The sequence below is a fragment of the Myotis lucifugus genome, unplaced genomic scaffold, assembly GCF_000147115.1.
Source record: "Myotis lucifugus unplaced genomic scaffold, Myoluc2.0 scaffold_31, whole genome shotgun sequence".
NCBI classification, from domain to species: Eukaryota; Metazoa; Chordata; class Mammalia; order Chiroptera; family Vespertilionidae; genus Myotis; species Myotis lucifugus.
This window is the reverse complement of record NW_005871079.1, coordinates 5542149-5567399: the sequence shown is the minus strand read 5'-3', so window position 1 is coordinate 5567399 and position 25251 is coordinate 5542149. Positions and strand designations below refer to the sequence as shown.

General features: G+C 35.0%; 1 protein-coding gene across 1 annotated transcript in view; it reads right to left on the bottom strand.

Moving 5' to 3' along the window:
- Window positions 1-25251, bottom strand: part of VPS13A (vacuolar protein sorting 13 homolog A) — a 189847-nt gene that overhangs the window by 144339 nt on the left and 20257 nt on the right. The window contains 10 exon segments of the mRNA XM_006086823.3: window positions 263-390; window positions 1224-1281; window positions 4195-4275; window positions 4488-4547; window positions 8876-8935; window positions 9605-9714; window positions 13747-13848; window positions 14116-14211; window positions 18719-18761; window positions 19650-19693. Of these exon segments, the coding sequence (XP_006086885.1) occupies window positions 263-390; window positions 1224-1281; window positions 4195-4275; window positions 4488-4547; window positions 8876-8935; window positions 9605-9714; window positions 13747-13848; window positions 14116-14211; window positions 18719-18761; window positions 19650-19693 (782 nt within the window).

Sequence of the window (25251 nt, the reverse complement as noted above, 5' to 3'; positions counted from 1 at the left end):
GGTGGGAGCGACTGGACAAAGAAAGTGAAGGTAATAGCTAAAGAACACATATGCATACCATGGACATAGACAATAATTTGGTAAAGGCCAAGGAAGAGGTAGGCAGGGGAGGATGGAGGGGGGCAAAGGTGGGGGAAAGGAATAATGTCAACATTAAAAATTTTTGAACAAAAAAAATTTTTTAAAAGAAAAAAATTTAAAATCTTAGTTCTATTTTTATCAAACTATAACTCACAATTTAAAATACCATTTAAAAAATCACCTGTGGTTTATTAAATTCAATCGCTATGTCATGTAATTCAACATCCAATTTTATCTTGGGGGCAGAAAAGTCAAAATCAGATCGGCGATTCATCTGAAGTTTGGCTTTAGCAGATATGGGGCGAAATACTGGAAAATAATATAAATTTTAATAAATTAAACTGAGTTACATTTCAAGAGTTTCATAGTACTAAAAGGATCAAGTTGAAAATACTGATTTTCATGTCTTATATATTCTTTTACAGTTTCATATTTCTACAATGCTATGATTTGGTCAGATGAACTGTCATTTAATTGGTGAAAAAGTTTCTGTTATCTTTTTTCTATCTATAATTCACATTGTTGTCTGTAAGCCAAAAAAAGAAATAATTTCAGGAAGGATAGTCTATGGTTAACAACACTGTCAGCCGAGTTATCCATCACCAATCAATATTTATTGAGTGCCTTGAGGATAGAAGAAAGAGCACTCTTTTTCACTGCATATTTTAATAACTTATTTCTGATTATTAAAATACTACATGTTCATTTCAGACTATTTAAAATCAGAAAAAACAAAGAAAAAATTTACACATTTTTAAAATAGTAAGGTCACACTATAGACTGCAGCATCTAGCCTTATTAAATTGTATTTGCCATGTTAAAATGTCTTAAAGAATTAACATAGCTTTATTAAATAGAGAACTCACAATTTATTAACAATCACTCTTATTGGACATTTTCCTTTCCTGGTTTTGATATGTAGCCAAAAGCTCCCCAACAATGAATGACATATATGTGTTTTCTTTTGCATATGTGTGTGTGTGTGTGTGTGTGTGTGTGTATATCACAAATACATTTAATTACATGAGATATTAACATGAAAAGGCACAGTTACATCAACAATATTCATTTAAAATTTATTAATAAATTAATTAATAAAATAAAATAAAAATTGCAATTTTTACTTTAGGAAACATACTTACCAAAATCATAACCTTCTGGAACAATATTTTCATCAACAATGCCATTCCTCAAGCTGTCCTATTAAAAGATAAATTGCTTTTATTTAATGACAATATATCTTTATCTGAAAAAATCCTATTGTATGCAAATGAAAAAGTTTAAAAGCAATTTATAAAAAATAAATAACTCAAACTTAGAAGGATTTTGATAAAAGAAAATATTAAAGTGGTATGGATAATAGTTCATTAAAGACAATTATCTCATAAAAGAATACCTTAGAAATATTAAGATATATGTTTAAACATGTTTATATATAGGCACATATACAAAATATGACAAAATTCAATACCCATTTATGATTAAAACTCTCTATACCAAAGTGGATATAGAGGTACAATTACACTTGAACATAGTAAAGGGAATATATGACAAAACCACAGCTCATATAACATTCAACAGTGAAAAGTTCAGAGTTTTCCTCTAAGGTCGGGAACAAGACAAGGATGTCCGTGTCACTACTTTTATTTAACACTATAGGCCTGGGGCAGGAATTCATGCATGGGTGGGGTCCCTCGGCCTGGCTGGCAATTGGGGCCAATTGAGGATGGCTGGCCAGGGGCGAGGGACCGTGGGAGGTTGGCCAGCCACAGGAGGTTGGCTGTGGGAGCGCACTGACCATCCTGCGTTGAGGGTCTGCAGCCTGGTCAGTGCGTGTCATAGCTACTGGCCAGACATCTGGTTGTAATGGTCACTTAGGCTTTCATATATATATATGTGGCAGTTGTCCTTTAAATAATATATATATATATATTAGAATACACAAATTCCGTAAAGATGCAGGACACAAAAATCAATATACAGAAATCGGTTGCATTTCTTATACACTGGTAACAAACTATCAGAAAGCAAAATTAAGGAAATAATTCCATTTACAACTAAATCAAAAAGAAAAAAATACTTACAAATACATTTAACTAAGAAAGTAAAAGACCTGTACACTGAAAACTGTAAGAATTTCCTAAAAGAAACTGAAGACACAAGTAAGTGGAAAGATATTCCACACTCAGGACTGTAAGAATTAATATTGCTTAAAAAAAAAATCCATACTACCCAAAGCTATCTACAGATTCAATGCAATCCCTGTCCAAATTCCAATGGCATTTTTCACAGAAAAAGCACAATCATAAAATGTGTATGAAATCACAAAAGATCCCAAATAACCAAAGCAATCTTGAGAAACAAGAACAAAGCTAGAAACATCACACTCCTTGATTTCAAGCTCTATTACAAAACTGTAGTAACCAAAACAATGTAGTACTAGAATAAACACAGACACATAGACCAGTGGAACAGAATAGGGAGCCCAGAAATAAGCCCATACAATTGGTCAATTAATTTACAACAAAGATTAAATTTGGGAAAACTGAATAGACACATGCAAAATAATAAAATTGTACCAATATCTTACACCATAAACAAAAATTAACTCAAAACGGATTAAAATTTGAATGTAAGACTTGAGACCATAAAAATCCTAGAAGTAAATATACATGGTAATCTCCATGACGTTGGTCTTAGTGATGATTTTTTGGATCTGACACCAAAATTAAATGCAACGAAAGCAAAAACAAGTGAGACTACATCAAACTAAAAAGCTTCTACACAGCAAAGGAAACCATCAACAAAATAAAAAAGCAATCTACTGAATAGGAAAAAATATTTACTATACATATATTTGATAAGGGGTCAATATCCAAAATATATAAAGAACTTATAAAACTCATAAGTAAAAACAATAAACAACCTGATTACAAAATGAGCAGAAGTTCTGAATAAACATTTTTCCAAAGAAAACATACAGATGACCAACAGGTACATAAAAAAATATCCAACCTCACATGTCATCAGGGTAATGCAAATCAGAGGACAATATAATATCACCTAATACCTGTTAGAATAAGAATTATAAAAAAGACAAGATATAACAAGTATTTGAAAAGATCTGGAAAAAAGGAAACGCTTGTGCAATGTTAATGGGTGCAACCACTATGGAAAACAGTATGGAGAGTCCACATAAAATTTAAAATAGAACTACCATATGACCCAGCAATTCCACGTCTGGATACTTACCAAATAAAACAAAAACACTAACTCAAACAGATATGTGCATCCATGTTCACTGCAGCATTATTTACAAGAGTTAAGATATGGGAACAACCTAAACATCCATCGACAGATGAATAAATAAAGAAAACGTGGTGTATATATATATAACAAAATATCATTCAGCCATAAAAAAAAAGGAAATCTTGCTATTTAAGACAACACAGGTAGACTTTGAGGGCAGTACACTAAGTAAAATAGATGGAGAAAGACAAATATTGTATCTAATATGTGGAACCTAAAAAAAAAAAGAACCAAAAAAAAACAAAAAACAGACAAACAAGCTCATAAATAAGAGAACAGACTGGTGGTTGCCAGAGGCAGGGGGTGGGTGGTGGCAAAATGGGTGATAGGAGTCAAAATGTACAATCTTCTAGTTATAAAGTATTTATTTTACATACAACATGGTGATTTAACATACAACATGGTGACTATAGTTAATAATACTGCATTGCATTTGAAAGCTACTAAGGGAATCTTACAACTTCTCATCTCATAAAAAAAACATTTTGTAACTGTGTATGGTGAGAGATGCTAACTAGAATTATTGTGGAAATCATTTTGTAATATATACAAATATCGAATTGTTGTACACCTGAAACTAATATAATATTTTATGTCAATTATTAAAAAACAAGGTGTGTGTTTATACATGGTTGTATACAGGTACATATATTCACCTATTTTCTGTAAATTATGCTAATTGATTTTGCCTGAAAAAAAAATGACCACTGACTACAGTACGTTAGGTAAATGACAATGAATAAAACTTTATGCAAAATATATCAACAAATATGTATATACACATATTTGAAGAAAGTTACTTACCAATGAATCATCATAACTAGTAAGATAAAACATCCGAGACTTCACATTCCAATAAGCAAAAAGGTTATCCAATCGGATTAACTAAAAATAAATAGTTCATTATTTGTCTCATTTTCTTTGAAAGATCATAAACATATGCTATTTTCAGAAGCCTCAAATAATTGAGTCATATAACAGAGTTAAGCAAGTAAACACAATTTGCATAAATCCATATTATATATTACATTAGCTTTTCTAAAAGTCTCTTTTGTCAACTCAACGAGTTGACAAAATATAGTATTTATTTACTTTACCTTACGAAATAGTTTCTCAGTTTCATCATGCAAACATGGAGCCCAGTTTTGATCAGTTGTCTGGAATAAGAAAGGCAATAAATGTGTCATTTCCAAGTGCTATGTGGCAGAGTGATAAATCCTATCGATTACTCCCTACACCAATTTCCCCTTGAAAATGTATTTGAAAACATAACATTCAAAAAATAACTGAACCACAAGTCTCTGCTTTCAATGAGCTCATTATTGATTGAAAAGCAAACACGTAAAGAAACAATTACAATCAAGTAAGTGCCACTACAGAGGTTAAATATACAATACTGGGAGAATACAGTAGAAGCCTCAAACCATTATTTTTAAAAATGGAGAAAATGATGTCTAACCTAATATATAACATATGAATAGAAATTACTGATTCTAAGGTCAATAGGGAATATTATTCATTCTAGAAAGATATGCGAACATCTGACATGTTCAGAGAAGTAAAATGGCCCAGTATGGCCTGAAAACATAATGTAAAACAATGAAAAGAGTTGAAATCAGATATCTTACCTGCTATCAGATTACAAAAGGATTATAAACGACTCGAAGGCAAAACTATAGACTTTATTATAAAAGCAATAAAAAGCCCCTGAGGAGAATCAAGATGCTTATTTAAAAAGATGGTTTTCATTTTTTTTTTTGGTACAGAACTAAATGGATTAGAAAAGTGGTTCTCAAACTTTATTATGCAATAGTATCACATAGAGGGCTTTTTAAAACATGGATTGCTGGGCCCATTCCTGAGTTTCTAATGGAATAGGTCTGGGCTGGGGAACAAGTTTCCAAGGCCCTGCAAAGGTGATGGTCAAAATCACTGCTGTCACAGTCACCAATGGCCTTCACAATGCTAATTACAACAGCTAATTCTCCATCATTATCCATCCTTATTTTTCAGCGGAGCATTTGACATTTTACCCCACCGACATTACTGAGTAACTTTTCATTTGGCATTTCTTAGAGTAGACCATGTTTTTTTTTGTTGTTTTTTTTTAAAAAAAAAAAAAGTCATACACAAAAAGCTAATGAATACAACAAAAGCAAGCATGTAAAGAAAATACTATACAGCAGTTAAATGGAATGAATTATAAATTACATGTGGCAACATAGATGTTAAACACATTGTGAGGAGAAAAGGGGAACTTAATAGAAGAATCACATAAAATATTTATGTAACTTTTCAAAACCTACCAAATACTATATATAATTTTAATGGCTATATTATATAAAAGTGTAAAAACTTAGGATGTTTATCTCCGGAGCTAGAGGAAAGCATAGCAGTAGAGGACAAAGGAATTTAAACTGTATTCATAACAGTTTATTCTTTTAAAGTATTTAAAACTTAAACAAATTGACAATTTTACCAATTTTTCTTTCCATTAAAAGTGAATGTTTCATAATTCTGTGTGTTCCTAGACTTGTAAAACTCCTCAATTTGAAAAATTAGACATAAAGTATGCCACATTTTTTAATTTTTTTTTATAAAAATTAACTCCCTTGGTGTCTATTTTTTATGTTCCACTAGCAATCTTTTTTTATTTATTTTTATTGTTTAAAGTTATTACATATGTCTCCTTTTTCCCAACTAACCCCTTCCTGGCCACTCCCATCCCTAGAACGAGCCCCCACTGCCCCAGTGTCCATGTCCATTGGTTAGGCTAATATGCATGCATACAAGTCCTTTGCTTGATCTCTTACACCGTCCCACGCCCTCCCCCTGCACCCTCCCAACCCCCCCCATCCCCCGTCCACCCCTGCCTTCCCTCTGAGGTTGGACGGTCTGTTCGGTGTTTCGTTGTCTCTGGATCTATTTTTGTTCATTAGTTTATGTTGGTCATTATATCCCACATATGAGTGAGATCATGTAATATTTATCTTTCTCTGACTGGCTTATTTTGCTCTCCAATTCCATCCATGCTGTTGCAAATGGTAAAAGTTTCTTCTTTCCAATAGTGGAGTAGTATTCCATTGTGCAGATGTACCACAGTTTTTCAATCCACTTATCTGCTGATGGGCACTTAGGCTGTTTCCAAATTTTAGCTATTGTAAATTGTGCTGCCATGAACATAGGGGGGCATATATCCTTTCTGATTGGTGTTTCTGATTTCTTGGGATATATTTCTAGAAGTGTGATTACTGGGTCAAATGGGAGTTTCATTTTTCACTTTTTGAGGAAACTCCATACTGTTTTCCACAGTGAGTGCACCAGCCTGCATTCCCACCAACAACGCATGAAGGTTCCTTTTTTCCCACATCCTTGCCAGCAGCACTTGTTGTTTGTTGATTTGTTGATGATGGCCATTTTGAAAGGTGTGAGATGGTATCTCATTCTCGTTTTGATTTGGATCTCTCCGATGATTAGTGACTTTGAGCATGTTTTCATGTCTCTTGGCCTTCTGTATGTCCTCTTTCATAAGGGGTCTATTTAGGTCCTTTGCCCATTTTTTGACTGGATTATCTTCCTTTTGTTAAGTTGTGTGAGTTCCCTATAAATTTTGGAGATGAAACCCTTATCAGAGATAGTAAATATGTTCTCCCATACAGTGGACTGTTTTGTTGATGGTTTCTTTTGCTGTGCAGATGATTATTTTGATGTAGTCCCATTTGTTTAATTTCTCCTTAGTTTCCACTGTCCTAGAGTAAAGCTATTGCTATGACATTTGTCTGATATTTTGCTGCCTATGGATTCTTCTAAGATTTTTATGGTTTCCCATCTTACTTAAGTCCTTTATCCATTTTGAGTTTATTTTTGTGTAATGTGTAAGTTGGTGATCTAGTTTCATTTTTTTGTATGTATCTGCTCAATTTTCCCAACACCATTTACTGAAGAGACTGTTTTGACTCCATTGTATGCTCTTGCTTCCTTTTTTAAATATTAATTGAGTATAATAGCTTGTGTCGATTTCTGGGTTCTCTGTTCTGTTCCATTAGTCTATATAGTCTGTTCTTGTGCCAGTACCAGGCAGTTTTGAGAACAGTGGCTTTGTAATATAGCTTGATATCTGGTATTGTGATCCCTCCAACTTTGTTCTTTTTTCTCAGGATTGCTGTGGCTACTATTTTTATTCCATGTAAATTTTTGGAGTGTTCGTTCTAGGTCTGTGAAATATGCCATTGGTATTTTAATGGGGATTGCATTGAATCTATAAATTGCTCAGGGTAGTATGGACATTTTAATGATGTTGATTCTACCAATCCATGAACACAGTATATTCTTCCATTTGGTTATGTCTTCCTCTATCTCTTTTTCAATGTCTTGTAGTTTTCCAAGTACAGGTCTTTTACCTCCTTAGTTAAGTTTATTCCTAGATATCTTAACTTTTTTATTGCAATGGTAAGTATGATTTTTTTTTTTTTAGTTTCTCTTTCTGCGAGTTCATTATTGGTGTATAAAAATGCCATAGACTTCTGGGTGTTAATTTTGTATCCTGCTACATTGCCGAATTCATTTATTAAGTCTAGTAGGTTTTTTTTACGGAGTCTTTAGGGTTTTCTATGTACAATATCATGTCATCTGCAAATAATGACAGCTTTACTTCTTCTTTTCCAATTTGGATGCCTTTTATTTCTTCTTCTTGTCTGATTGCTATGGCTAGCATTTCCAATACTATGTCAAACAGTAGTGGTGAAAATGGGCATCCCTATCCTGTTCCTTTTATTAGGGGAAATGGTTTTAGTTTTTGCCCACTGAGTATGATATTGGCTGTATATCTGTCATTTAAGGCTTTTATTATGTTGAGGTATGATCCCTCTATTCCCACTTTGCTGAGAGTTTTTATCAGTATTCCACATTATTAATAATGATGAGGACACGGTGGCTTGTTTCTTTGTACTTTTCATGACTTAAAGTTTCTAAAAGTTTCTCAGAAATGGGCCTGGCCAACATGGCTCAGTGGTTGAGCACTGAGCGTCAACCTATGAACCTGGAGCTCATGGCTCAATTCCTGATCAGGGCACATGCCCAGGTTGTGGGCTCGATTTCCAGTGTGGGGCATGCAAGAGGCAGCTGATCAATGATTCTCTCTCATCATTGATGTTTCTCTCTCTCTCTCTCTCTCTCTCTCTATCTCTCTTCCTCTCTGAAATCAATAAAAAATATATTTAAAAAACAAGTGATGGATTTTAAGTTTAAAAAATTATCAAATATCAATAATTAGCAAATGATAATAGGCCCTCGTATTTTAACTTGAATTTGGTTATCAACCATTTTTTCAAATGTGAAATTACCTATCCTCAGTTCCAATCCAATCCATGTATTATAGGTACTAATTCTATATAGACATCTATTTCTAATGCTTGCATAAATGAATAGCAATTTGTAGATTAACTACACAATTAAATATGGTTAAATTTATTTTTAAACAAAGTACCTGCATGCTGAGATTTTGAAGAGAAATACCAAATGACAGTGGGTTTTCTTGATTTGTGATCTAAAAAGGAAACACAGTACATTTTTCTCAGATTTTTAGTAGTTGAACAAAATTTACATTACAGAATGCAATTTCAAACATTCAAAAACATTTAATACTTTCCAGAACAACTTTTATTTCTATATTTTTTTCTGACACATATTAATTAAAATATTAAGCATCAATGCATTAGTGTTCTAAAATAATACATCTGCATAATGTTTTACACTTTATCAAAAAAAGCTTACAAAAAATGATTGACCCTCATAATAGTACTGTGAGAAGCTAATCATTATGTGTTTTAGAGAGAATACATGATCTACTTGAGATCAGTTAGTTAAATCTTGCTCTACTGATTCCTAGACCGGTGCTCTTTCCAGGAAATAAATACCGTATAATTTAAAGTCTCTTAAAACCATATAATAGCTAAATTCATAATCCCACCTATCACAGGTACTAAGATAGGAATTTTCCTTCATTATCTGATGTTTGAACACTTTAGGGAATTGTAACCAAGGCAGGAAGGACTGCAAATTACAACTATAGTTATAGAAAATAAAGATTATGTTATTTTCAGCCCTATTCCTTCACTTCCCAGGATCTAATAGATGGGCTACTACAGAGCAGGTTTCCATAAACAGTGGAATATATATAAATATAAAAACAAGATTCATTTGTTAAAATACTTACATCATCTTCATAACGAATATGAATGTTGGAAATTTTCACTTGAAGATTCTTTATGATCTGAGTAATTAATTTTTCTGTAAAAGTGTCTTGTTTCTCCACCAGGAGTTTTTCTAGAATTGCAAATATTCCTTTTTAAACTTGAATGAAAAATATATTCTATAAATGTCCACATATTGAGGTATACAAATGTTACCTTGTTAAAGAAAAAAATCTATATTTGTAGATTTGCTTTTCAAAAATCTTCCATACCAAGAGATTTTCAAAGGCAACTAAGTACAGTTTTCAAACTAGTTTCTTGTTCAGTGAAACTAAAGCCAATCTTGCAAAATTTATTGGCATTAAATTTTATAAACTTCTGTTAATTATATCTGAGTACATAAAGATATGGACAACAACTAAGATTATTAAGTAAGAATTATAATAGGTTTATACGAAAAAAGCTAGAGGAAGCAGCAAAGATGGAATCTCCCTTAAAATTAGAGATAACATCATAAGTTGTCTGTGGTTAGGTGTATAAAATAGTTGAATACGATTCTCCTGATGAATACAAAGTAGGAAGATACAAGATATTACCCTCTCTCCTTTACAGCAATGATGAAGGAAGTTCATCAGGTGTTTCTTTTTCTAAAACCTATTTGCTATCTCCAGTTTCAATATTTTTCAGGGGAACAGAAAGAATAAAAAAATTGAGGTTCCTAATTTTTTAATATGCCTTTAATAACCACTAGTTACTACCCCTATTTCCTCCACTTAAAAATGCCAATAAAAGCTCTCTTTTCCAAAAAAAAAAAAATCTAAATAGGTAAGAAAAAAAGAGATTAAGACTGAAATTACTTAAGTCACAAATGAGAGTGGGAACATTACTACTTATTCTATTTATTCTACAGAAATAAAAAGAATGATTATAAGATAGTACTATGAAAAATTTTTACTAACAAACTGTAATACCAGATGAAATGGACAAATTCCTAGAAAAACAAAATCTACCAAGGCAAAATCACAAAGAAACGGAAAATCTGAATAGTCAGATAATTCACAGAAGATCAAATCAGTAATCAAAAATCTCTTGACAAAAGAAAGCTCTGGACCTCATGGCTTCACTTGTGAACTCTACCAAACATTTAAAAGAGAACATCTATCCACTTCAAACTCTTCCAAAAAACTGAAGAGAGGGGAGTATTTCCAAACTCAATATGAGATCAGCATTAATCTGACACACAAGCAAGACAAACATACCACAAAAAACTACAGATCAATATCCATAATGAATACTGACACAAAATACTTCAACAATATGTTAACAAATAAAAAATAAAAGCCCATTATAAGGATTGCACACCATGATTTAATACAATTTATTCCTGCAATGGAAGGATGGCTCTATTTATGAAAATCAATCAATTTAATATACCATATCAACAAAATAAAAGAAAAAAACAAATGATCATCTCAACTGGTTAAGAAAAAACATTTGATAAACGTCAATACCCTTTCATAATAAAAACACTCAATAAACTAGCAATAAAAGGAAACTAATTTAACATAATAAAGATCACAGGTGAAAACTCACATCATACTCAATAGTGAAAGTCTGAAAGCTTTACCTCTCAGTTCAGGGAAAAGGTAAGGATGCCCACTTTTGCCACTTCCATTCAACATAGTATGGAAATTCTAGTCAGAGTAATTACTCAAGAGAAAATAAATAAATGGCATACAAATTGGAAAGGAAAAAAATAACATTATTTCTGTTCACAGATAACATTATCTTTTATAAAGAAAACCCTATATAATTCCACACACAAAAATTGTTAGAACTAATAAACTAATTCAGCAAAGTAGGAAGGTACAAAGCCAGCACAAACAAATCACTTGCATATCTATTTCCAATCAATGGACAATCTTAAAGTAAATTACAAATATAATTCCCTTTATAATAGCATCAAAAAAATAAAATACTTAGGAAAAAATTTAAAAGACATAAGTGGAAGGACATCTCATCCATATTCATGGATTGGAAGATTTGATATTGTTAACACATCAATATTGCCCAAAGGACTCTACAGATTCAAAGCAATCCGTATCAAAATATCAATGACATTTTTTGCACAGGAAAAAAAAATCCATCGTAAAATTCATATGGAATCTCAAATAATTAAAATAAACCTGAAAAGGAAGAACAAAGCTGAAAGAATCACACTTCCTAATTGCAAAACTTACAACAAAAGTATAGTAATCAAAACAGGGTGGTATTGACCAATGAATAAACTAAAAATCCCAGAAATAAATCTTCACATACCCTCAAATAACTTTTTTAAAAAAGTGCCAAGACTATTCAATGGGAAAGAACAGTATTTTTAAGAAATGATGCTTGGAAAACTATATATCCAGATATTCACATGCAAGAGAATGAAGTTGAACCTTTATCTAACAAAATATAAAAATGAACTTAAAAAAATCAAAGATTTAACTGTAAGATCTAAAACTATAAAATTCTTATAAGAAAACATAGGAAACTGGATTTGATCATAATTTCTTATATATGATAACAAAGGCACAGGCAACAGAAGAAAAGCAGACAAAATGAACTTCATGAAAACTTTAAAATTTGGGGCCTTGTAGACTATCAACAGAGTAAAGATGCTACCTACAGAAAGGAATAAAATTTGCAAATCACATATCTAATAAGGGATTAATATTCAGAATACACAGAGAACTCTGACCACATACCCTCCCCCAAAAAAACACAATTAAAAAATGGGAAAATACTTGAATAGACATTTCTCCAAAGATATAGAGATGGCCAGTAAGCACATAAAAGGATGCTCAAATACTAATTTTTAGGGAAGTGCAAATCTACACTACATGAAACCATTTCATCCCCATTAAGATGTTACCATTTAAAAAAAAAAACAACCCAGAAAATAAGTAGATATGAATGACCACACAAGATATGAAAGAACTGTGACAGAGAAGAAAAAATAATTACAAAAAGTGTTGCCAGGAATTGCATTAAATCTCCTTTATATTTTTTACCTGTTTGTCAACAGGTAAAAAGTTAATATTGGGTTATATTTTTTATTCTAAAAAATTAATGTATGGCAAGGATAGTGAAATCAGTATATATCTACCTTACTTTTAAGATGCTTAACTTTTAAATGAAGGATAGAGAAGATAAACACATGACTAGGTTAGGAAAATGACTATTTTAGAAGCTAAGAAAGGCTACAGTATATCTCCATGTTAAGAAGAAGGATTCACTAGAGGGAGAAGTTAGAGTCTGAGTAAAAATAGCTGATGATGCTGCATGCAGCACAAGTAGAAAGGAATTAGATTTCTGCAGGACATCTCTTCTGCCAACAAAAGAAGGAACTGAAGTAATGGACCATTTGGTCTAGGTTGAATTGGAAAGGATGTGAAGCCAGAGGATAAATAAACAGATTTGGGAAAGTGTCCTATATAATAAAAGGGTAATATGCAAATTGACCCTAATGGCAGAACATGGACGAGTCACTATGAGGCGCACTGACCATCTCTTGGTCCCTTTCCCCAGCCGGCAGGCTCCAATCACCTGATGGCCACCCATGGCAGGGGTGGGGCCAGCGAGTGGGTGGGAACAGCCGACCTCTCGGTCCCTTCCCCCCATGGGTCACCCAATAGTGAGCGGGAAACCGGGAGCGAGTGGCGGCGGGGGGTGGGGCTGGCTGTGGGCAGCTGGGGAAGATGGCCCTGATTGCAGGCCAGGCCTAGGGACTGTACCTGTGCACAAATTTCATGCACCAGGCCTCTAGTAAATATATAAAGGGACGCAGCATATCCAAAAGGTGACCTGATAAAAGCAGAATAAAAAGGAAAAGGCTAGAAAGGTAAGAAAACACACTTGATCCAATTAAATATTGTAGTTAAAAACTAACCTTTCCCTTATAAGCTTGGTATATTATTTTCCCTAAGATAAATGTCTAATAGATAAAAATTTTTATAAACATGATAGAACACATTAAATGCATTAAAATGCCCCATGTAATAAGATTCTCTCATATTTGTTAAATAACTTCAGTGCTTCCAAAGAAAAATAATATTCAAATGTGATCAATATTTTGGTCTTTTCTCCATTTCTTATTTCAATTCTTCTTTATTTTCTTTACCTTGATTAGCTACTTTTTGTTTGGCTTCTTCTATTCTTTTTAGTTCCTGCTGCTTTGCTTCCAAAAGTTGCTTTTCTTCTTTTAAAGAATCATATTTTATTACTAAAGGAAGCATAAAAAGGGAGAATCTTAATTACATTAAATTTAAATGTACTCATTCCAAAAAACATACAAGACAATAATCACTAATTCCAGGTATACAAAAATTTAGTGTGAAACCCAATTTAATTCAATTACCTAGCACCAAATGCATATATTTTTAAAAATCACAAAAAAAATTCCCAAAATATTTTGAATACAATAAAATATAAAGATTTTCCATCTACAAAAAAGAGTAATTTAAATTATAATGTTTAAAATTTGACTTACTAGAAGAAGGCACTATGAGTAAATAAATGTTTTCCAGTACAGCTACAACTGGTTGAGTATAAAGGTTTTTCCATGGAATTTTAAGATTAAGGTTACCTACATTAAAAAAAAAAAACACAAAAAATATTCATTTAAACTACATTTACTGTCAGCCTATTTTCTGTCAGACATTAGAAAAGATTACAAGCTCAGTCACTTTATAGAAAGCTATTTTACAACCAAAAATAAGGCTTTGTGGTGAAAATTTGAAATTATTTGTATTAATCAATATTGTTGGAAAATCTACTAAATGATATCCTAAATATTTATGGCTATCTGTACCACAAACATACTAATATTCTTCTTCCATTAACCAACAATCCTTTTTATTATAACTTAGAATATCCCCATTCTTCCTCTAAATCTCTGTAAGAAGTACTTTCCTTATACTTTAAAAAAGATTATCTACTTTATATGTTTATTTTTCACATGTAAAGATTATACACACGGTTTAACAATGGGGATACATCCTGAGAAATTCATCGTTAAGTGATTTTTGACATTGTGCAAACGCAGAGTGCCCTTACACAAACTTCAGTGGTCTAGCCTACTACGTAGCCAGGCTACATAGTACAGCCTACTGCTCCTAGGCTACAAACCTGTACAAAAGGTTACCATACACAACAACACAAAATTCAATCAAACACAAGAGAAAATGATGCAATCAGGAGCCTGAGTAATATGAGACATATGAGGCTGCTGATATATGAGCATGAGACATAAGAGGCTGCTGTCAAAGTAACAGAGCATGCTGATTTACAGCAATTTTTTTTAAGTAGGAAAAGTGTACTCTAAAATAACAATAAAAACATAAAGTATAGCCCTGGCCAGGTGGCTCAGGTGGTTTGAGCATCATCCCATACACCAAAAGACTGTGGGTTCGATTCCTGGTCAGGGTGTGTAGTGGAGGCAACTGATTGATGTTTCTCTCTCATATTGATGTTTCTTTCTCTCTTTTTCTCTCTCCCCACTCCTCTCTTCATAAAATTAATAAAAAAGATATCCTCTCTCTAAAAAAAAAAAAAATCAATGAAAATATTTTTTAAAACCACACAAAAAAATATACTCTCAGGTGAGAATTTAAAAAAAATTTTAAGTATAAAGTATACTATAGTAAGTACATAAAATAGTAACAATCCATTTACTGTCTTTATGAAGTTTTATGTACCATACATAAGTGTATGTCTTATACTTTTATACTGGCAGTGCAGTAGATGTGTTTACACCTGCACCACCACAGTCACGTGAGTAATGCCTTGAGTTGCAACAGCTATGCCATTACTAGATAGTAGGAATTTTTCAGCTCCGTATAATCTTATAGTACCATATCGTATAAGTGGTCCGTTGTTGACCAAAATGTCATTATGCAGTGCAGGAATGTATGTACAATAATATACATTGTATGATTATCACCATAAGAATATTGCACACAAATATCTCTGGTATTATGGGAAATATTTGATAATTATTCAAACTAATGAAAATAATTTACAATCCAATAGCAAAATATGTTACAACTCAAATTAAAAAAAAATATATTATGTGAGGGGTTGCTTATACTATTGATTCTAGTTTTGTGTATTTAGAAATTTTCCCTAATAAAGATTTTTAAGTATTTTTAAATTCCTTAGAAAGTATGAGTCTCTAGATTTAGAAATAGTTGTCATAATTAGGAAAGGAAAAGACTATTTAATACACTATTATCACATTAACTGGTTAGTAATTTAGGAAGGGGAAAAAAATCTACTTAGAGCTATCTCTTTTCATAACCAATGTTATAAAAACCCTGACCAGTGATGCTCAGTTGGTTGGAGCATCAACCCATATACCAAAAGGTGGCGGGTTCGATCCCCAGTCAGAGCTCTCTCACATCAATGTCTCTCTTTCTCTCTCTCTCTCTCCATTTCTCTCCCTTACTCTATCTAAAAATCAATAAACATATCCGCAGGTCAGGATTTTTTAAAAAAAATTTTGTACAAAATGTAATGAGTTGCAACACATTTGACAGTTTTTTACAACTGTATCAAGCAGATTTACAGCAAATTTTTTTTACACATATACTCACATACATTTTTGTTTACACATATACTCACATACATTAATAAAAAAAAAAAAAGGCCCGGCCTGTGTTGCTCAGTGGTTAAGTGTCCACCCATGAACCAGGAGATGGTGGTTCAATTCTCGGTCAGGGCACATGCCTTAGTTGGGCTCGACCCCCAGTAGGGAGCATGCAAGAGGCAAGCAATTGATGATTCTCTCTCTCATCATTGTTTTTATCTCTCCCTCTCCCTTCCTCCCTCTGAAGTCAATAAAAGCATATTTTTAAAAATTAATCTAAAAAATTTAATAAACTTAAGGACAGAGGGTGCAGGCTGGGCTGAGGGACACACACACACCCCGTGCATGAATTTCTTGCACCAGGCCTCTAGTCCTATATAATAAAAGGCTAATATGCAAATCGACCGAACAACAGAAGATTAGTCGCTATGATGCACACTGACCACCTGGGGGCAGACACTCAACACAGGAGCTTCCCTCTGGTGGTCAGTGTGCTCCCACAGGGGGAGCTCCGCTCAGCCAGAATACAGGCTCACGGCTGGTGAGCACAGTGGAGGTGGAAGGAGCCTCTCCCACCTCCGCAGCAGTGCTAAGGATGTCCAACTGCCAGCTTAGGCCAGCTCTCCCCAGGACTAAGTCGTCAGTCAGACATCCCCCGAGTGGAGAGGGCACAGGCTGGACTGAGGGATCCCCCTGAGTGTACGAACTTCATGCACTGGGCCTCTACTATCCAATAATAGCAAGGGAACAATATGTTCCTATAAAACTGGTTATATTGCTGTACCACTCACTTGGAAGCATTACTTTTTTCATTCAACAAATAATGTGCCTACCAAATGCTAGGTATTTTGCTAAGTGGTATGAATACAATAAAAATTAATTCCACTTCTCAAGAAACTTACTGTCTAGCAGAAGATAACAATACTGATATTAAAGAAAGACAGGTGCTGTGTTAGGGGTATGCAAACAACACCTTAAATGAGTCTCAAAATTATCTTATGTATTTGGTACTTAATGCAGTATACATTCCACTATCTTTTTTTTTTCTTTAGCTTTTTCCAGGGAACAGTGCACCTAAGTTTCAAAACACACAAAATAGTTCTCCATTACTAAACAGTTTTCCACTATCTTATATTAACACTGAAAATTGCCTTTTATCATTGTTAAATATGGTGAAGCATATGTTCACTGCAATATTTTTGTACCTTTGGAAATACAGGATCACTACAATTTCCAAATATGTATTCATTGGATTATAACACTACCATAAAAAATAAATGAGGTCAAATCAACATGGATTATGAGAAATCTTTACTAACTGTTAACTAAAAAGAATATGAAATCGTACATATTCCATGATTACAAGTAATTAAAAGGTACACATGTAAAAAATCATATAGAAATATGCAAAAATAAACATATTAGGTGGAAAACAATGGGTGACATGTTTTCCCTTCTTATACTAAAACATCTTTAAATTAAGGGAGAAGAGAGATCCTTTGAGTCTCAGCAACATTAAGATAATGAAAATTTTCTTAGGCAAATGGTCTAACACCAACCATAAGTGCACAAAATTATGAGGACATTAATCATGTAATTTAGATAAGCTTTCAAAATACCTTGTTCCCCCACTGACACCAATATGTAGCAATAACATTCTATAAATCCTACTACACAAACTTATCTGTACAACAAAGTATATCTGTATACTTTCAAATCTTAATTAATGACACTACCATCTTGCATAAAATTTAAAGCAATAAAATTCAAACAGTAATTTAAACAATAAAGTTAAAACAATAAACCAACATAATTTAAGAAACCAAACACGTTTTTATTAAGCATTTTAAAACATCATATTCTAATTAGTTTTTGCCTAAGCAATAAACATAAAATGTTTGACTTGACTTGGGGTGGTGAACACACAGTACAGTGTACAGATGATGTGTTATAAAATTGTGCAACGGAAACCTTTGTAATTTTGTTAATTAGTGTCACCCCCAATAAATTCAATTTTAAAAAAGGGGAAAAATGTAAAGTATGAACACCAGTAAAATAATACAGGTCAAGAACTAGCTCAATATTCAGGGCAACCTAGAAAACTTCCGGAGTAGAAACTCAATTTCTGATAGGTCCCTAGTCACACTGTCTGGCTGACCTAGACCCTACTCCTTACACCACATATCCATGGCCAAACAGAATATAGCAAATATAACTAGTCAGAAACCTAAAAAACTGAGGGGTTATATGCTTTCTAGTAACACCTTAGCTCTCAATTAACTCATTTTTAACATCTAATAAGGCATATAATTTCATACATATTAGACAAAATATAGATGGACCATAAAATATTTTTGTCATATGATTAAGCTCCATCTAGATAAAAACACATGATTACTTACAATTAATGCTCAAAAACATTAAAAATATCACATAATAAGGATACCAAGCATATTATTCTGGTTGCATGTCCAGCAAGGGGAATGTTCAAATAAACACAGCTTACCTATATAACCAACTTTAATTTTAAATGGTACATCCAGTTGACTCTACAAAAAATACACAGATGTAAAATATTAGTACACAACAGATGACTACTTTTTTCTTCCTAGAATTATTTAAAGGGTTTAAAGTTAACTTACACCTTCCCTTTATCTTCAATGCTTATTTAAATTTATAGATATGTGTATGTCAATATTTATACCAGCATTGTTCATAAAAGCCAAAAGACAGAAACAATCCAAGTGTCCATCAACAGATCAATAAACAAAATGTGGCATATACATATAGAATATTACTAAGCCATAAAAAGGAAAGATGTTCTGAAACATGCTACAACATGGATAAACCTTGAAGGAATTACAATGAGTAAAACAAGCCAGACAGAAAAATGACAAAATAGCATAATTCCATTTATATGAGATAACTGAAATAGGCAAATTAATAGAAAATACATTAGAGGTTTCCAGGGTCTACAGGGAAGTCTAGGAAGTTGTATCTTTTATGGTTACAGAGTTCCCTTTGGCATAATGACAAACTTTTAGAAACAGATACTGGTCATGGTTGCACAGCACTGTAAATGTAATCAATGCCACTCAATTCTATAGTAAAAAATGATTAAAATGGTATAAAATACTAAAGATGACTGGGAAAATGAAAACACAGAGAAACTAATAACATAATATATCAATTATACTTTAAGAAATGTTTCTAAAAATAACATCATATAAAAAGAAACATTAGAAGTATTTTTATATGGAGAAAATTACACACTCAGTTTGTGCTTTTAAGGAGAGTAAGAATTCATTTTGCAAAATTCACATTTTACAAAACTTATTTTCAAAAAATTTTCTCAAAATTAAATGATTTAAAGTGACAAAGTAAATCAGGAAAAAGTCTATAAATGCACTATCAAATTTCTTACAGTCAAAACCTACCAGGGCATTTTCTTTAATTTCAAGGTTCTTCAAGACCACAGCTCCTAAGAAAAAAAAGTTATTAAAAATAAAGTTGAAATATTCAAATATTTTTCATTTTAAAAGTTAGATATACTTCATCCCTAAAATGTCATATTAAGAAAAAATAATTACAAATAATATACATAAAACAGAATTCAACTATAATTGTATTAGCTCACCTTCATTCTTCAACTAGTCTAAGACTGTATGCTTGACCAAAATGTCATTTGTTGTAAATTATGACCTCCGAAGTTGTAGTTCCATGTTTTTACATTTTAATCAGAATTATACAAATAATTAAAAATCTAGCAAGGTAACATGATATACAAAAAAGTACACAAAAAATGAATTGTATTTTAAATACACTCCCAATGAACTGGAAAGAAGTTTTTAAATCCAAAATCATCAAGATACAGAAACATAAACTTCCCAAACTGAAATGCAAAGAGAAAAATAAAAGAAAAAGTAATAAAACAGAATATCCAAGAATTGTAAGACAATTGTAATAGTTGTAACATATGCATAATAGGAATACCAGAAGGAAAAAAAATGAAGTACTAATGAATGATAGATTTCCAAAGTAAATAAATGATAAAGACACCAAACCATAGATCCAGGAAGCTCTAAGAACACAAAGCAAAATAAATACCCCAAAAAAATCTACACCTAGGCATATCATAATCAAACTGAAGGAAACCAAATACTAAGAAAAATGTTGAATATGAACCAGAAATCCCACTCCTGGGTATACACCCAAAAGAAAGAGCACAGCGGTGGTGGCAGAAGCCCATCCTGCCTCCTCAGAAGCACTAAGGATGTCTGACTGCAAGCTTAGGCCAAATCCCCCTGGTAGCAGGCCTAAGGTGGCAGGTGAACATCCCCCAAGTGTTTCCAGACTGCAAGACGGATGTCTGACCACCAGCTTAGGCACGATCCCCCAGGGAGCGGGCCTAAGCCAGCAGGTGGACATTCCCCTAGGGGTCCCGGACTGCAAGAGGGCGCAGGCTGGACTGAGCGACTTATTCGTGCACCAGGCCTCCAATAGGTTGATGATATATAATATGTCATTTGTTACATTAATAACAAAGATGGGGAGGCAAACTGTAAAGGACTAAAGTTACTGATAAGTTGGTATCAGTTTAAAATATCTACACTAATAAAAGACAAAGATGCTAACTGACCATACCTTTGCTATGCCCATCAGACAATCAGAAGAGTATGCAAATTAACCCAACAAAGATGGCCGTTAAATTTGCATACTGCATGCAGGGCGGGACAGCGCAATCCGCCGCCCTCCCGCAGCCATCCTGGCCTCCCCTGTGTGACTCAGGGCGCGGGGCGGGATAGCGGCGATCCACCACCCGCCCACCGCCATCTCGGCCTCCCAGGAGGGCCTGTTCCCAGGTTGCCATGGCGATCTGCAAGTGGGGATCGTGAGCAGGAAAGCGCTGCCCATAGGCAGCCCCCAGCAGGCAGCACCCAGCAGGGCCTGCACCTGGGTCGCCTTGGCGATCCGAGAGCAGGAAAGTGCAGCCCGCAGGCAGCAAACAGCAGGGCCTGCTCCCTGGTCGCCGTGGCAACCCGAGAGCAGGAAAGTGTGGCCCGCAGGCTGCACCAAGCAGGGCCTGTTCCCCGGTCGCCATGGTGATCCGCGAGCAGGAAAGTGCAGCCAGCAGGCATCCCCCAACAGGGCCTGCTCCCCGGTCACCATGGCGATCCGCAAGCAGGAAAGTGCCGCCTGCAGGCAGCACCCAGGAGGGCCTGCTTCTGGGTTAATGTGGTGATCCGAGAGCAGGAAAGTTCGGCCTGCAGGCAGCCCCCAACAGGCAGCACCCAGCAGGGCCTGCTCCCAGGTCGCCGTGGCGATTCACGAGCAGGAAAGCACAGCCCGCAGGCAGCACCCAGGATGGCCTGCTCCTGGGTCACCGTGGCGATCCGAGAGCAGGAAAGTGTGGCCCACAGGCAGCACCCAGCAGGGCCTGCTCCGCGGTCGCCGTGGCGATCTGCGAGCAGGAAAGCACAGCCCGCAGGCAGCACCCAGCAGGGCCTGCCCTTGGGTCTCCTTGGCGATCCGTGAGCAGGAAAGTGCGGCCTGAAGGCAGCACCCCACCCTGCCACAGCTCACGGGAGAAAACAACACGCAGTGGAGGCCAGGAGCCTGAGAGATCAACACAGAGGGGCGCCTGCTCCAAGCCTCCAAGGTGTGGCAGGCCCCCAGCAGACACACACACACACACACACACACACACACACACACACACACGGGACACCTGCTCCGAGCCTCTGCTGCCAGACTGTGCCCGTCAGTAGGACATCCACTAAGGGCTCCCAGACTGTGAGAGGAGAAGGCTGGGCTGAGGGAACCCACCACCCAGTGCACGAATTTCGTGCACTGGGCCTCTAGTCTAATATAATAATAGAGGAATATGCAAATTAGCTGGGATACCATAATGTCATGATCAATCTACAAGCGGCAGAGAGCTACAGGAGGGCGGGGCAGCGAGCTATGAGCGGGTTGAAAGTAAACAAATGGAAAAAGATTTCCCATGCAAACAATAAACAAAAGAAGGCATGCCGAATCCGGTTTGGCTCAGTGGATAGAGCGTCGGCCTGCGGACTCAAGGGTCCCAGGTTCGATTCCGGTCAAGGGCATGTACCTGGGTTGCGGGCACATCCCCAGTGGGAGATGTGCAGGAGGCAGCTGATCGATGTTTCTCTCTCATCGATGTTTCTAACTCTCTATCTCTCTCCCTTCCTCTCTGTAAAAAATCAATAAAATGTATTAAAAAAAAAGAAGGCAGAGATGTACGCGCGCACACCGCCATATGCCATATGGCACTGAGTCGGCTCCAAATCCTGGTTACCACATGAATATGTGATATCCACAATGTCCTATCCTCAGTAGCCTTGTTCAGCTTTGAGGACTCATGCCTATGGCTTCTTTTATGAAGTCAATCCATCTCATATGTGGTTTTCCCTCTTCTCCTGCCACCTTCTATTTTTCTTCCAGAATTATTGTCTTTTCCAAAGAATCCTACCTTCTCATGATATGAGAAAAATAGAACATCTTTAGTTTTGCCATTTTTGCCTCCAGCAATATTTCAGGCTTAATTTGCTCAAGGACCTACTTGTTCATCTTTCTGGTGGTTCAGGGCATCCATAGAGCTCTCCCCCAACACCGTATTTCAAATGAGTCATCTTTTTCCCCTATCAGCCTTCTTCATTGTCCAGCTTTCTCATCCACATAGTAATTTAGAATATGAGGGTGTGGATGATCTTAACCTTGGTCTCTAATGATACATCTGTGATCTTTCATAATTCTTTCATTGCTGCCCTTCCGAGTCTTGGCCTTCTCTTGATTTCTTGGGTGCTATCTCCACTTGAATTGATGACTAAACCAAAATAAGTGAAATCTTCAACAATTTCAATATCTGCACATTCTATGTTAAAGTTATGTATTTCTTCTGTAATCATGATTTTTGTCTTGAAGTTCAAATACAGTCCTGCTTTGGCACTTTCTCCTTTCAATTTCATCAGAAGTCATTTCAAACCATTGCTGCTTTCAGCCAGTAAGATGCTCACCTGCATATCTTAAGTTATTGATATTTCTCCCACCAATTTTCACTCCTTCTTCCTCTGATTCTAGCCCAGTTTTTCATATATGTTCTAGTACATATTTATAAAATAGGGAGGTAAAATGTGCCCTTGTCTGCTAATATAGGAAACCATTCTGTCTCTCCATATTCTGTCTTCACAGTGGCTTCCTACCCACAACCAGAGGTTATGCATCAGAACAAGTGCTGAATCACACCCATTTCTTTCAGAGAAACCACAGCTTTTCATGATCCACACAAAGGCTTTACTGTAGTCTATAAAACACAGACTAACCTCCATCTGGCAGTACTTGTTCTACATATGATAGAAGACTTTGCTGCATCACCTTGAGCATCACTTTATTTGTGTGGGGAAATTAGGGTAATGGTCCTATAGTTACTGTATTCCTAGTCATCTCCTTTCTTAAAAATTGGGATGTATACTGACCATTTCAAGTCTGTAGGCCATTGTTTTATTTTCCATATTTACTGACATATTCTTGGTAGGATCTTGACAGATTCAGTCTCTGTATCTTGAAATAATTCTATTGGTATCCCATCTACTGGTAATTTATTTCTTCCCAATACTTTCAGGGAAGTTTTCACTTCACTTTCTAGAATTAAAGATTTTTTCTCATAAGAATCTTCTTCAAAACGATGTCCTATAATTATCTGGCAGGGGAGATACCATGATCACAAAACGATGTCCTACTTTTCTCTTTTCTGTACATATTTTTCAATATACTTTTTCCACCTTCCCTTTAATTTCTCCTGGTCAGAATATGTGCTTCAGTGGTAGTTGTTCAGCCTTACTATTCTTTATTTGAATTTCGTTTTATTTTTTTAATATTCTGGTCACTTGTTTTTCCTTCTTTATTGTTCTATCTTCTCACATTGACTATTATAATAGTTCCCTTTACCTCTACATGATAGTGGTTGAAAAACTGTATTCAGGGTTCTCACCCTGCTTTTGCCACCTTTTTACTTTTGCCTCTTGCCTGTCTTTAACAATTTTCAGTGTTTTTTCCTTCATCCATCTTGATTTTTCCTTCCAGCATTGTTTATTCTCATCTTCCCTAATAATATTTCTAGTTTTAGTCCACACTTCTTCTGGTAGTCAGTCAATCAAGTTTAACCATCTGTTTTTTATGTGGACTTCAAATCCACCATGAATGTTATTTACATCATATTTTGAAAGTATAATTATTTTCATGCTCTTCTTCAGCTTTATTCTGTTTGATATTAACAGTTGGTGGTCAGTGCCTCAATCTGCTTCTGTTCTTGTTTTAGTGGAGAGAATACAGCTTCTCCATCTCCTGCTTCCAATTACATAGTCTTTTTTATTTCTGTATTTACCATCTGGTGATGTCCATATATAGTCTTCTGTTCAGCTGTTTGAACCATGTGTTTGCAATGGACAAGTTGCTGGATTCACAGAAATCCACAAGCCAATTTCCTGCTTCATTTCTGACCCCTCATTTCCTACTTTTCCATTCCAATCACCTATAATTACCAGCATGCTTTGTTTTGAAGTGTGATCAAATTCTCCTTGGATATTGGCATGAGCTTCTGATTTCATCTCCAGCATATAATTAGGAGCACAGACTTGAGGGAGGGTTATGTTAACAGGTTTCCCTATAAGTCTCATCAATATTACTTGGTCAGCCTTTACAGTGTAGCCCCTAAATGCCTGTCCTCTATCTCACCTCAGTAGTGAAGCCACTCCATTTCTTCTGAGTTTGTCATGTCCAGAGTAGAACAATTTGTAGTTATCTGACTGGAAATGTTGCATTCCAGTCCATTTTAGCTCACTAACACCAAGCATGGCAATGTTTAGTTGTTCCATTTCTTCCTTTATAATTTTCAGTTTACCTTGATTCATAATTGTTACATTCCAGGTTCTAATTGAATGTGTTGTACAGCACTGTACTTTACTTTTGCCTTTGTGCTCATCAGCCGCTAGACATCCTTCTGGCTTTGGTCTATGT